A 14,020-nucleotide genomic window follows, 5' to 3' on the forward strand; every position below is an offset into this window, starting at 1 on the left:
GTTCTGTCTCACTGTCTTCAATTTTTTTCTTTGTCTTTAGTTTTCAAAAGTTTGATTATGATGTGTCTTGGCATAATTTCTTTGATTTATCTTATTTGCAGTTCTCTCAGTTTTTTGAATCTGTAGATTTATGTCTTTTGCCAACTTATTTCTTTTTTTTTAATCCAAAATATTTATTCCAAGTTAGTTATTTTATGCAGTAGTTTCCCCCTCAAGACTTGTGATAACCACATCTTTTAAATCTGTAAATAATGTTATCAAAATAATCTTAATCTTTGAAATCTTACAAAAATTTATATTTTACAGTCCACCCTGGAATATCAAGGCTGCAAGAATAACACATTTCCTATATCCAAATATTTTACAGCTGTACCCAAAAAAGAAAAAAAAGAAAGAAACAAACAAACAACGCCTCCCCTCCCCCACATATGCTTGGTTAAGGGCTAACGTTACCCGAGCAGCCAAAAATAAAATAAAATATCCAAATTATTAGCATTAATTTAATACAATTATAACTTCAGTAGTCACTTTGTCATTGACAATGATTGCTTGAGCACAGGGGTGAGTGCCCCAAGGGCTGGTGGAAGCTATTGCTGCAGACCAGTGTCTCCTCCTCTCTGCACTGTCAGTGCCCACTTGTGCATCGCCCCATATATACTGTGTGTGTATTTTAAAAATATTTCTCACCACACAAATTTTCTCTACTAAGCAAAGAACAAGAACGAAAAACAACAAAAGCTAAACAAGCCAATCGCTCTCTCTTTGGGATATGATTATTTCCCTTGTGCATGAAATATTCAACAACAACAACATGAAAGGAAAAGATTTTTTTTGTATTCTCCGTAAGCACACAAGCTGAGTTTATGGGTCAGATTTAACTGTGAACATTTATGTGCCTACTTCCAGGCATCGTCATCTGATGTTTCACTGCTACTGGTTTCTGTGTCTGAATCCTCAAACTCTGCTCTGCATATGCTTCTCCAAGGGGAGAACAGGCTAGAAGTGCGGCTTTGCAAGAAGCCATTCTTCCCAAAGCCATTTCTTCTCAGCTGCTCTGTCTTCATATGGAACTCTTTAAGCTCATCCTCTGTGAGGGGAAGGTAATTCTCATCATTTCCAGGAAACTCCTACCATCCCATTGCTTTCAATAACCTGTGCTCTGCTTCCAGTGAATGTGAGAGGACCTCCCCTTCCTCCTCTACAGGGAGAGGGAGACCATTCTGATGACAGCCTTCCTCCCCATTTTCCTTTGGTTCAGGTGTGCTGTTGTCCTCCAAATCTTCCAGCTTGTCACAGTCTCTGTTCTCTGAGAAGTCTCCATTCCAGTCATCCTTCAGAGTCTTCAGAAACTTGCTTTTCCTGTCGGTGGTTCGGTGGGTCAACTTGATCAGACGAGAGGAGCTGATCTCAATGGGAGGAGTGGTGCTGGAGGGACTCTCTTTGGGAAAGCTTAAAACTGCACCACCAGCCAGTACTACTGGTTTGGTACCAGAGATTGGACTGGAAAAAGCACACTCCTGGCTAGTGGAAAGGGATCCTGATTTGTGTTCCATTCTGTTAGCTTTCCATGCACTGGGCTAGGAGGGAGGTGGTGCAGGCTTAGGAACCAGGTTCTTATAGACACTTGGAACCATGTTGGACAATATGTTCCCATTTGCATGGTGAGATCCTGTTGAGGTGAATGCATCAGAGAAGGCAGTAGCAGGATCTTCTTTGGAAACTTTTTTGATCACTAGCATTTTGGAGGTTTGTTTGGCACCAGGTGGGTTTTCCCCCACTCCAGAAGGGGTCCCAATAGGTCTGCATGGCTGATTCTGTTTGCCAGCTTCTGGATTCAAAGAAGGGAAGTCTTCCTCTTCAAACTGCAACTTTTCCACCTCGTCTTCTTTTTTTTTTCTTCCCTAATCTCTGCAGGTGGCTTTTCCTGAAAAGCACAGCCTTTCCTGGAGTGAAAGCTGCCATTCTAGTGGTGATGGTCTCCTGCGCCACCCCTACTACGCTGGCTCATGCCATCATGGCCATGGGAAGAGCCATGCCAACCAGATAGGTTTCCTGTGATTCCAGCATATGCTCCCTTAGAGACACCCGAGTCCACAGAATCATGGCGAAACAGGGAGGGCTGGTGCCAGGAATCTCCTGTAGTTCATAGAGGTCCATTGCTAAAAAAGCCATCAGAGGAATTATGTCGATGACGACTGCTTACTCCAAACCTACCATCTCCTTCCTTGGGGTAGGTGCTCTCCGTGTTTTTCAAAGGTGGCTGTAGGTGACTTCACTGCCTGTGGTGTTGAAAACTGTAGCCAAGCAGGAACAAAGTCATGCTGCACCATTTAGGTCCAGTGTCTCTTTTCAGCAAGGTGAGGCATCCAACCTCATGGCCAGGATCCCAGAGTGTAACCTCTGTGGTCCTGTTTCCTGAACTCCTTGAGTCTGCCAGCTGATTTCCCACAAGGTTCTCGTTAGAAGGGTGCTTAATAAAGCTGACCAGCAGCACACCTATGATGAAGCACAAAGAAGCCAGGCTCTGTGTGGATCACTCTCTCAGTCCCCTCAATTGCTCATCTTAAAGTACCTAGTTCCTGACACAGTTTCCAAAAGGGAAGAGGGGGGAGGGGAAAGGAGAAGGGGAAGATAAAGAAAGTATTTGTTACATTTAAAAATGGGGGAAGGGGAAAGACCTATGTCTATATTCACCTCATTCAACTTCCTTGAGTGATGGCTCTATGATGTTGTTTAAATAGATAATACATGGATATTTGCACAGTGAGTACAAACACTGTTCATAACAAGGGCATAACTAGAAAGACAGGTGGACTTGCAAGGGCAAATAATGTAATCTAAGTGATAGATCAAAAATATAATATTAAAGAGCTATAAAAGATCTTCTGAGCATTCAATTCCAGTGGCAAAACATCCACATGACAAAGCCCTTAATTTACAAATCTCATTATTCTTACACAGCTGCTAAAAAAAGTGTGCAGATATGTATTTATATTCGTTTTATTCTTCAAAATCTAAGGATATAAGAAATCTTGTTTGAAAAAAAATTAGACAGGAACTTGATATACTTTTCCCTCCAAAGAATAGCAGCTTTCAAGGCAAATTTCTTGGTTTAAAGCTCCCAAATGTATCTTCTATTTCTTTGGTCTTCACTATTTATAAACTCACAGCAAAATTAAAACAAGTAGAAAGATGGGGGTTAAGGAGTAGTCAAGGAGAAAGACAGTTCCAAAGTGAGGTTTTCTGTTCTTCAGTTTTCTGTATTTCACTTGTTTTGCCCTTTCCTGAAGACTGAAATTGAGCTACTGGAAGGTGATGTGTAGAATCTTCTATTGCTTCAGTAGAGAAGTCATTTATTATTTTGGATCCATATCCATCATTATTCAATCATTTAAAAGGCCATGGGCAGCGGCCGGGCTGAGGCTAGGCATGAGACACCGCAGTGTCTGAGGACTCGTCCTCAGCTTCCTGATCCCGCAGAGCTGGTGAGCCCACAACCATAACAAAGCTCTTCCCCTTGACAACTTATTTCTTCAATTTCTTGTTTGGCCTCACATTTCTCCTTTCCTTCTGAGTCTGATGAAACACTAAATCTTTTACTGTATTCTCAAGTTCTTGAGGTTTATAATCTATTCTTGCTCTGTTGTTCAGGTTGATAATTTCTACTGTCCTTTCTGTTTTCTAATCAAGTTCCCTGATTCTTTTCTTTATTTCTTTCATTCTGCCTTTGAAGCTTCTCCAGTGATTTAAATTTTATTTATTGTATTTCAATTCTAAAATTTTAATTTGGTTTCTTTTTATGTTTTCTATTTTATTTCCTTAGACTTTATATTTCTTTGCTGAGACATTTTTTTTCTCATTTGTTCCAATCATGTTAATTGCTTATTGAAGCATTTTTTTTTATGATGGCTGCTTTACAATCCTCATTAGATAATTCCAACACCTTTGTCGTATTGGTGTTGGTATCATTCAAGTTGAGATTTTCCTGGTTCTAGGTATGTCAGGTTATTTATTATTGCACCCTCGACATTCTGAGTATTATGTTGTGTGACTCTGGATCTTAATTAAATCTTCTGTTTTAGCAGGACTCCCTGACACTGTTTGGTGGGGAAATGGAGATGCCACCTTGTTGCTGTCAAGTGGGAGTGAAAGTCAAGGTTTCCCACTTTGCCTTCATTGACACCTGGGGGTAGGAGGAAATACATTTACTGCTTGTGGGGAAGGAAGTTCAGGTTCCCCACTAGGCCTCTGCTGACACCAACTGGCTGAGGAAGGGAGGGCCACTTCATTACTGTTTCCTTACTGACATCCTGGGGGGCATGGATAAAAATTATGGCTCCTTCTTAGACCCCATCCTAGAGGGGTCGAAGGAAGGGGCACCTTGTCACAGCTGGGGGAGAGGGTGGTAGTCGAGGCTTCCCACATGGGATGGGTTGGGTGTGGTGTAACAGATTTTTAAGTGGTGTTTGGCTGGAGTACAGCAGTTATTGTCTGAATGTTTTCCATCTCGCTAGGCTGTCCCTGTCCTGTTCCTTTGTCTAGAGAGAACAGGATTTTCTTTGGGGCTTTTATTGTCTTTTCCTGTTGGCATTTACAGTTTGGCAACTGACTCAGCATTCAGTCTAGGATATATTAGGCAAAAAGAAAACCCAGGGAACTCAGCACTAAGTTGTTCCCATAGCCCTTTTCTCCACCTTTCAGAGTCTTCATGTTTGTTTTATTTATAGAATCCAGAGTTTTTAATTGTCTTCAGTGGGGAGAAATAGAGATAAATGGTCTACTCCATTTCAAGTGTTAAATAGACATGATCATCCATTTTACATTTATTTTGACTCTGATTTGTAGGTGAGGGCATGGGAACAGCAGGTATAAGAAACTCTTACATTTTATTATTATTTTTTGTTCTACCTGCTTTTTCTAAAGCCACATTTCTGTACTTTAACCTAAATGCCTGCCCCAGGGAGAGATATGATTATGGAGGGGCCCAACACTAGACTTAGAACTTTAAACTTTTGGCTCTGGGGAACAATTTCAAAGTGTTTAGTCTGCAATGATGGTAATTAAATGATTTGTCCAAAACATATAGTGAGTGTGAGGTGTGGGAGCCGAAGAGTTAGTGGAAGCTGGAGCAGGGTGGAACTGAAACCCGACAATCAATGGGTCCCAACTACCTGTCACTACTTGAGCTGATTAAGCAGCATCAGGGTGGAACCATATATGAGCGTTTATTCCAAGAATGCTGGCAGTGTGGAAGAGCAGCAGGTCATCCACAAAAATATGCTCTCGCATCTCCTGCTAGCTGGCTGGTTACATAGGAATAAGGAAGAAAGGCTGCATACAAGGGGAAAGGGAGGGGGTGGCTGCAGGGTCCCTGGCCCCTGTGTCTCCTTCCAGGATCTTGAAGAGAATGGTCAGCATTCCTGAGGCAAACTCCCAGAGGGCAACAGGGTCCAGGCACAGCAACCAAATCAAAACTGTCCTGTTTTTTGTCTGTTCTCAAAATGCATTTTCCTTTCTGAGCAATGGACCCATTCGGGCCCCAAGGTGTCTCTTCTCTTTTTACAGCTCTATTTTTCTCCTTGCAGCACATCCTCCAGTTTCCCAGGGTCTGTAAGGAAGCTTCTTATCTATAGTTATTAAGGTGAATACTCATTAAACAACTGTGGCTCTATTTTTATTACATGCCCTTCCCCACTATCAGAACCTCAGTGTTCAGAGCTGTGTGCAGAGAGCTAGCAGAGGGTGGGGATCAGTGAAGCAGGGCCATCGCCTGGGGCTCACCTCCACCTTAGAAAGCTCTCCTCAAGTTTGTTGACTTTGACTTCTGAGACAGTGCAAGGTGTACCCAGGGAGCCTGCCCGTCACTGGGCGGCTGCCATGACATACTCCACACCTGACACTGCTCAGGGAGAAGCCAGGCAGCCTGTGCCAGCTTTCCAGTCGGAGAACATCTGGTTCAGCAGGCAGGGTGTCATCTCTGCACCCAGGAGACGAGGCTCGGCTGATTCTGATCCTTAGCTTCCCGAGCAGTGACACTCAGCCCCGCAGGGAGCGGCTGAGCCAGAGTCGGAGCATGATGCTCAGGAGACATCTCTGCAAAGTTCTCTGCATTGGGCTGACTCTCGTTATTGTCTACAATCTGCTCCTGGTAGTTTATACCAAGATGACTTTACAAAAGTTGATTCTGGGTGGTGTCCAAAAGGAGCTTCACTTGCCTCTGTCTGAATGGAACGGGACGGTGATGAAGAAACTTTCTCACCTGGAGTCGGAGTTGCAGCATCTGAGTAAGTTTTAACAGTCACTTGGAGGGGATTGTGTGTGTGTGTGTGTGTGTGTGTGTGTGTGTGTGTGTGTTGCACACTTAGGGACTCTTAGGAGAAAGGAGTGGGGAGAAATTTTAAAATGAGTAAGAGTTCACGTTTTCATCTCGCAGTTGCTCAATTTAGCATCTGACATTGAATTCTATGCCTCCAAATGGGCAGTAAGTGTTGAGAATTAGTGGGAATCAGAGCTGTCAACAAAAGAAAACATTCAAACATTTAAAGGATTTTTGTGAGTTTATTTGAACCAAACTGTCAACAATTGCCAGGAAGCAGAATCTCAGTGTACTGAGATAATGCTCTGAAAAATGGTGGCTTTTCACTTTTATAAACTTCTATCAAAGGAGGAGACATAAGTGGGTTACATGAAATCCACTGGTGACAGAGTAGGGAAGTGGGAGAAAGCAAAGCAGCCAAACCTCTGGGATTGGATACAAAGCGAAAGGATAGACATTTGCTTCTTTTACATAGGTGGGCACAGTATAGTTAACAGTAGACAGCATGATAACAATCACAATTTGTGGTTTCTGCCCTGGTGTCATTAGTTGTGCCCTGAAGGGTCCAAAAAAGGGGAAGTCATAAGTTACCCTGACATTCCACAGGTATGGTATCTTAGATGCAAAAAGATAACAGGCTCAGAAAGATTGAAGTTGATCTTCGTCAGGGAAGATACTGGCCTAGGACAGGAATACCCACTATAAACTGCTTTTTAATTAAAGGTTTTAATTTCAGACTGTGCTTTGTGGTTACTTTAGGTGTCTTAGTTTGCAAGGCCGCCATGCAGGCCTTCTCTGAGCTAGTCAGGTTAGCATGTGGGTCCTTTTCATCCACATGATATGAGTGGTATGTGTGTGTATGATGGCACACACTCATGATTACAAGCACATACATGCAGGAGGAAGAGGCTCAGACAAACACTCCCAGAGAGGCTCAGGACTCTTTCTGCACAGCCCTGACCTTAGGACTTGGTGTAGCAGGGCTGACAAACAGAGGTAACTATCTCTGGGGCTAAGGCCTCATTTCCATTTTGCCTGGAGCTGCTGTCAGGGACTGATGGGGCTTGTTGGAGGACCTGAGGTGGAACCCTGATGTCACATTGCTGATTGAGTGGCCTGAGGCCAGTGCTTATCTCTCCCAGTGAGGCTCCTGGTCTGTGAGTGGAGATGATGAGACCATACCTGCCAGCCTCCCACGGTTGTAAAATCCATGCAGTGTCGCATATTAACCTCTTTCTTTTATTGAGGCATAATTGTCCTTTAACATTTATGTTAGTTTTAGGTGTACAGTGTAATGATTCAATTCTTGTACTAACTGAAATGGTCACACCCACCACCACACATAATAACAAATATTTTTTTCCTGTGATGAGATCCTCTAAGGTCTACTCTCTTAGCAACTTCAAGTACACAATGCAGTGCTATTAACTGTAGTCACCATGCTGTACATTAAAAGACATCTCAGGACTTACTTATTTTATAAATGGAAGTTTGTACCTGTTGACCCCTTTCACACATACTGCCTCCCCTCTCCCCCCACCTCTGGCAACCATCAAACTGTTCTCTCTAGCTATGAGCTTGTTTCCCCCACTTTTAGATCGACATTTATGTGCAATTAAATGGTATTTGTCTTTCTCTTTCTTACTTATTTCACTTATCACAATGCCCTTAAGGTCTACCACATTTTAACCTCTTCACATGAATTCTGGGGCTTGCTTTTGATTCTGACTCTAACCCTATGAATGTTAAGTGTCTCAGCATCTGACTCCAGTGAGGGAAGCAGGCATGTTTACCCTGATCCCTGTCAACTGCAGGGGTCGAACGCCTGTGCCCCTGAAGGGAGGTTGAATGTATGAGCAGGGAAGTGGCTGCAGAGATGCGTGGTTGTGTGCACATGGGGGCTGGAGGTGGAGAAAGTGTCTTTTAAGATGAAAACTGACATTGCCCAGGTTCAGGGTGAGGCAGAGGGATAGACAGAAGGACAGATGGAAGATAAAAAGTAAGGGACTAAATCAGGAAAAGAGAGAAAAAGAGGACAATAGAGGACTAAAGAGATGAGGACAAAAACGGAGCAAAGAGCAAGAGTCCAGAGCAAGGGAATGAAAGAATGTATGTGGAGACAAGACAGAAAAAAAGGAAAAGATGTGGATGGGCATAGAAAAAAGAATCATAAAGCACCATAGCACCTTCTACATCTTCCCTCATAAGACTCTTCATATTTTATTGTGGTATAATTTTCTGGAAGGCATGTTTCATAGGGGCTGGTTTCAGGGATGTCGCATAGAGTGTCTTACCACTTAATTCCCTATGTCTGGCACATAGAAATTAAATGGCTGAGTCAATGAATGAATGTTGGGAAAAGAGGACAGAGGACAGGCAGACAGGGATGGAGGGAAGAGTGATACATGGTAAGAGAGTAATGAAACAGATAAGATTGTCACTCTTGGAAGCCCTGGCTTTGAGCACATCCGACTGGGGTGGACATTGACTAGCAAATATGCTCGGTGTAGCGTCACCAAAAGGATGCCTATGTACCTGGACAATCATTGTCATTCCTTGATAGAATACCCAGACCATGCCACCACTCGATCACCCAACCCTGGGGCTCAGCCACCTCGGGCCTTAAAGTGGCAGGAGTTCTGTAACCCGACAATCAATGGGCCCATGCTGCCTGTCACTACTTGAGCCAATTAAGCAGAGACAGGGTTGACTTCTGTATGAGCGTTTATTCATTATTGCCGGCAGCATGGGAGAGCAGGAGGTCATCCACAACAATCTACGCTGCACCCCACCATAAGCCAGCTGCTTAAATTGATTAGAAGGACAAATATTACATGAGGAAATAGCCAAAGGGTATGCCAAATGGGCAGTTAACAGGTAAGCAGGCTGGAGATTCGCAAAGGCCTGCAGGCATGCAAAAGGGCTGGGGATCTTCAAAGGGCTTAATAATATGCAAGAGTGGGGGATCTTCAAAGAGCTGGTAATTCTGGTTTCTACCAGAAAGTTGCTAATCTTTCCATGATAATAAGCAGCTCCAAATGCGGGGGATGGGCTGCATTTGCAGGTGAGCTCCGAGGTCCAGAGTGCGGCTACCAGCCAGATTAGAATGTGCCTTCTTTAATCAGAACAAACCAATCACGGTTAACAGAGCATGGTTAATATTTCTTACAATTCTAGCTGGTTCCCCAACATTCTACTTCTGCCCATATCAGTTCTGCCTGCAGCTGGAACACTTTATACCTCCACAAGTCATCTGGAGCCACCGGTGTGCTTCCCTTTCCTTCTGCAATGACCAGTTCCTCCTTTTCTTATTATTTCGGATGCTCCCCACATTTTATCCACTTTAAGATGATGCGGTGTCAGGCACTCCCTACCAGCTGACATGAATTTCACAATGTCTTCTGGACCCTGTTTCCAGATCACAAAGGCTCTTTCCTGAAGGGTTTCCTGAAAAGAAGTCTGTTCAGTTATGCAGCATCCTGGTTGTTCTTTGCCTCTAGGAAGACCGGAGGATATCATAACTCAATAAGGATGTTTAAACACGGATGTAAACATCATACAAAAGCAAATACATGATGATATTGATATCCCTATTGCGGAGGGTTTGATGACTTAGAAGGAATTTTTTGGAAAACTCCCCAGGGCATCTTAAAGGCTTCTGCAGAATGGTGACATTGGGTGTGGCCCCTTTGGATCCTGGAAAGTTTCTGTATAAACTGAGAATGTTCTAGTGGCACTGTATTCATCCTGTGGACTCTGCACTTATGTCCTCAAACTGACTCTAGGGTGTCCCGGTCCAAACAATTTTCCAGTTGGTAGCAGTGAATAACAGAGGAAAATCAGATGCCCTCTCCCCGGAAAGAGGAAAACAGGGGAGTTTAAAGGAACAGAGAACTCATGTGACCCTCACATGCTTAGTACAGAAAAGTTTGAATAAAAATACTATTCAATTTGGAATATTGTAAAATTTCTGCTCTCACTTTGATTGTCTACCTGAGCAAATATGCAAATATGCAAGGTATTCACATGAGCCTTCTTTGAAAGACACCCCATTTATATTTATTTGTTCTTTCTGAGTTTTCTTTGACACTTATGTATGTATGTATGTATGTATGTATTTATTTTGCCTTAAGCACGCCTGTAATTGATTCTCTTTTTTCTTGGGCAGGGTTTTGCTACCTTTCAAACATGTCCTCCTCCCACTTTCGGACTTTCCTGCTTCCCTTTAAGGCAGCGATTCTCAACCTGTGAGTTGCGACACCTTTGGGGGTCGAATGACCCTTTCACAGGGGTCACCTAAGACCATTGGAAAACACATATATAATTACACATTGTTTTTGTGATTAATCACTATGCTTTAATTATGTTCAATGAAATTGGGGGTCACCACATCATGAGGAACTGTATTAAAGGGTTGTGGCATTAGGAAGGTTGAGAACCACTGCTTTAAGAGGCTGTATATGCAGCTGAAATCCAGCCCCTGTTCTGCTCACAAAGCCATGTGCTGTGCCTGGGGCTGCATCTGCCCAGAGGCAGTTTACACAGTGAGATGTGTTCTAGCCGAGTTGGTAATCCCTGAGCTGCAACTATCAAAAAAAATAAAACGGCGTGGGGGTTGGGGGGTGGGGTGGGGTGTGATTCTTTCAACTTGCAAGAAAATATACTACATGGGCTAGAGGTGATCCTGTCAGTCTGGTAGGAATGCAGTATTGATTTGAGGGAAGATTAGTGGGAGCTAAGAGGGTCCCCATGGTGGAGTATCTTGGTGACCACTTTGGGATTTGATGCTGAGGAGTGTCATTGTCAGTGTTGGACTTGGGAACAATTAATGGGCTCTAGGTTCGGTCCGATCTCAGAAAGGAGAGTCAGACAGCTATGGTGATAGCTCTTTACCTTATTATGTAGACCTGGCTGCCCTCTAGCATTTCTTCTGTTGACCTCCCTGTCAGGTTTCCTCACTCATTACAGACTTTGCAATGGCTCCTGGTTCAGTCTTTGGCTCTGCCCCAAATCCTGCTATCACCCTGGGCCACTGCAATGTCCTGTGGATGACCCATTCAACAGCTCTGCCTTCCCATCTATGCAGCCCATTACCTCCATCCCACCTCATACTTCGACGGTATATGTTGGACTTTGTCATCATCCAGAACTGCTCACCTGTGAAATGACAAATTCAAGCTGTCCTTTGCTGATCACAACTTCATGACTGCAGCATATCCCCTCAGTTGTTCTCTGTAACAGTACCCTTTCTCTGGCTTTTCTTTGCCATGATCCACAACTCCGTTGCACACTTGTTCTATTGCACTCTCCTAAGGACCCCCCAACATTGTGTGAAATCAATTGCCCGTCTTAGCTGTGCCTTCACCCAAGTGCTGAGCACTGCTGGAAAAATTCCCATAACTGAGCCACTTCACACTCACGGCCCTGCCTCAGCCAGCCCTCTACTAGGCCCTCAGTGCTCCGTTTCACGAATAAATTCTCACTCCCATTTCTTAGCATAACAATTTAAAAAGTTTTCCACTCTTCTCAATACCCTTCCTCACCTCTCCCCCAACCCCAAGCAGAGGAAACAAAAACCAGAGAAAAGAAAATAGCCACCCTTTATTGTGTGCCGGGCTCTGTCATAAGCACGTCACAGGTATTAAGCCACATAGTTACCACCGCAATGCTCTGAGGTACTTGGTAAACCTATGGCACCAAGAAGAGAAAGCTCCTGGCCAAGGTCACACAGCTAGGAAGGAGTAGCCACTGATAGTGTAGTGCAGTGCTTCTCACATCTTATTGTATAAAAGAATTACTCATTGATTTTGTTAAAAGTGCTGATTCTGGCCCTAACCAGTTTGGCTCAGTGGATAGAGCGTCAGCCTGCGGACTGAAGGGTTCCAGGTTCTATTCCGGTTGAGGGCACGTACCTTGGAGCCTGCAGCAACTCTCTGACCTGGGCCCTGGGTCAGAGAGCCCAGGACAACAGCCCTCTACTAGGCCCTCAGTGCTCCGAGGGCTCGTGCAGAAAGCAACAAATTGACGTGTTTCACATTGATATTTCTCTCTGTCTTTCCTTCTCTCTTCCACTCTTTCTAAAATCAATGGGAAAATGTCCTCAGATGAGGATTTTTTTAAAAAAGTGCTGATTCTGGCATCTTTCCCTACCCCTGTCTGACCCTGAGATTCTGATTTAGTTGATTTGGGGATAAGCCCGTAGATCTGCATTTAAAAATAATCCAACAGATGATTCTTATGTAAGTGGTTCTCAGGCCTTATTCTGAAAAAGGTTCGCTATGGTCAATATATTTCTCAGATGACAGTTCCTGGAGGAACTGTGAAGGCTTGGGACTCAGGATAGACAAGTTCTGATGGAGCTGAAAGGAGAGGTGTGTTCCAGTGCACACCTCGCCAGGACAGGTTGGCACGGCTCTGACAAGTTCCTTGACATATTGCATCCTCTGAGACAAGAGCTGGTCAATTTCAGAATTTGGAGAGGAAGACATTGTAGTGAAATTTGAACGCAAAGCAGTGCCCAGGTAGCTAAGGATTCGCTGAAATGTTTTCTCCCCTGCCCTTCATTTGCAGAAGGAAGTATGAAATTGGCTATGAAGCAACAAGAAAATGTGGACAACACACTGAAGAGGGTGAGAGATGAACAACCTGTTCAAAAGGCAGTGGAAGCCAAGGCAAGCGAGACAAAGAAACACAGACCCAGAGAGAAACTTTTCCCAAACTCACCGCTTTTCAAGCAATGGGGTGAGGATCTCTCTGAGGCCCAGCAGAAAAGGGCCCAGGACCTCTTCCAGAAGTTTGGTTACAATGTTTACCTCAGTAACCTGCTGCCCCTGAACCGGTCCATCCCAGACACGCGGCATTCCAGGTAGGATGTACAAGGTTGGGCTTCCTAGGAACCTCACTTTAATTTGGGGGGGATGAACTTTGGGAGCAGTGAAAAGTCAAGGCTGGAAAAGAGGATTGGAGGAGTGGAAAACTGGTGGGGAAGGGTTCAGGGCATAGAAAGTTCTAGCAGGCTGCCTGAGCAGACTTCTTGTTGTTTTTAATTTATTTTTTAATTAGTTTACATTAGATATTATTTTGTACTAGAGGCCCTGTGCATGAAATTCGTGCACAGGGGTGGGTCCCTCAGCCCAGCCTGCACCTGCTCCAATTCGGGACCCCTCAGGAGATGTCCAACTGCCAGTTTAGGCCCGATCCCACAGGAATTGGGCCTAAACCGGCAGTCGGACATCCCTTTCACAATATGGGACCACTGGCTCCTAACCGCTCCCTTGCCTGCCTGCCTGATCACCCCTAACCCCCTAACCTCTCTGCCTGCTAGCCTGATGCCCCTAACTGCTCCCATGCTAGCCCGATCGCTGCTAACTGCCCTCCCCTGCTGGCCCGATTGCCTTAAACCACTTCTGCCTTGGCCCCCACCACAGAGGCTTTGTCCTGAAGGACGTCCAGAAGATGTCCGGTCTAATTAGCATATTACCCTTTTATTACTATAGACTAGAGGCCCGGTGCACAAAAATTTGTGCACTGGGGGGGGGGAGGGGTCCCCCCCAACCCGGCCTGTGCTCTCTCACAGTCTGGGACCCCTCGGGAGATAACGACCTGCTGGCTTAGGCCTGCTCCCGGGTGGCAGAGGGCAGGCCCAATCCCTAGGTGCAGCCGCTGGTCAGGCTCAGAGCAGGGCCGATTGGGGAGTTGGGGCGC

At 44.6% G+C, this 14,020-nt stretch overlaps 1 protein-coding gene and 1 pseudogene across 4 annotated transcripts in view; one reads left to right on the plus strand and one right to left on the minus strand.

The window, feature by feature from the left end:
- Nucleotides 1–435: 435 nt before the first annotated feature.
- On the minus strand, nt 436–2,330 carry LOC139005284 (vasculin-like protein 1 pseudogene; annotated as a pseudogene).
- Nucleotides 2,331–6,073: 3,743 nt separating this feature from the next.
- The window catches only part of GALNT8 (polypeptide N-acetylgalactosaminyltransferase 8), a 52,886-nt gene continuing 44,939 nt past the window's right edge, over nt 6,074–14,020 (plus strand). For 3 of the 4 annotated variants that reach the window (XM_070407586.1, XM_070407587.1, XM_070407585.1), the window contains exons 1-2: nt 6,158–6,284; nt 12,887–13,181. In XM_070407586.1, coding sequence (XP_070263687.1) covers nt 6,164–6,284; nt 12,887–13,181 — 416 coding nt within the window. In that variant the 5' untranslated portion in view covers nt 6,158–6,163. Of the gene's footprint in view, nt 6,285–12,886; nt 13,182–14,020 lie in introns of all 4 variants that reach the window. The other variant, XM_070407584.1, reaches the window with a different exon arrangement.

This window comes from Myotis yumanensis, unplaced genomic scaffold (assembly GCF_028538775.1).
Source record: "Myotis yumanensis isolate MYYU_CA2020_CCGP unplaced genomic scaffold, mMyoYum1.0.hap1 SCAF_3, whole genome shotgun sequence".
NCBI lineage: Eukaryota > Metazoa > Chordata > Mammalia > Chiroptera > Vespertilionidae > Myotis > Myotis yumanensis.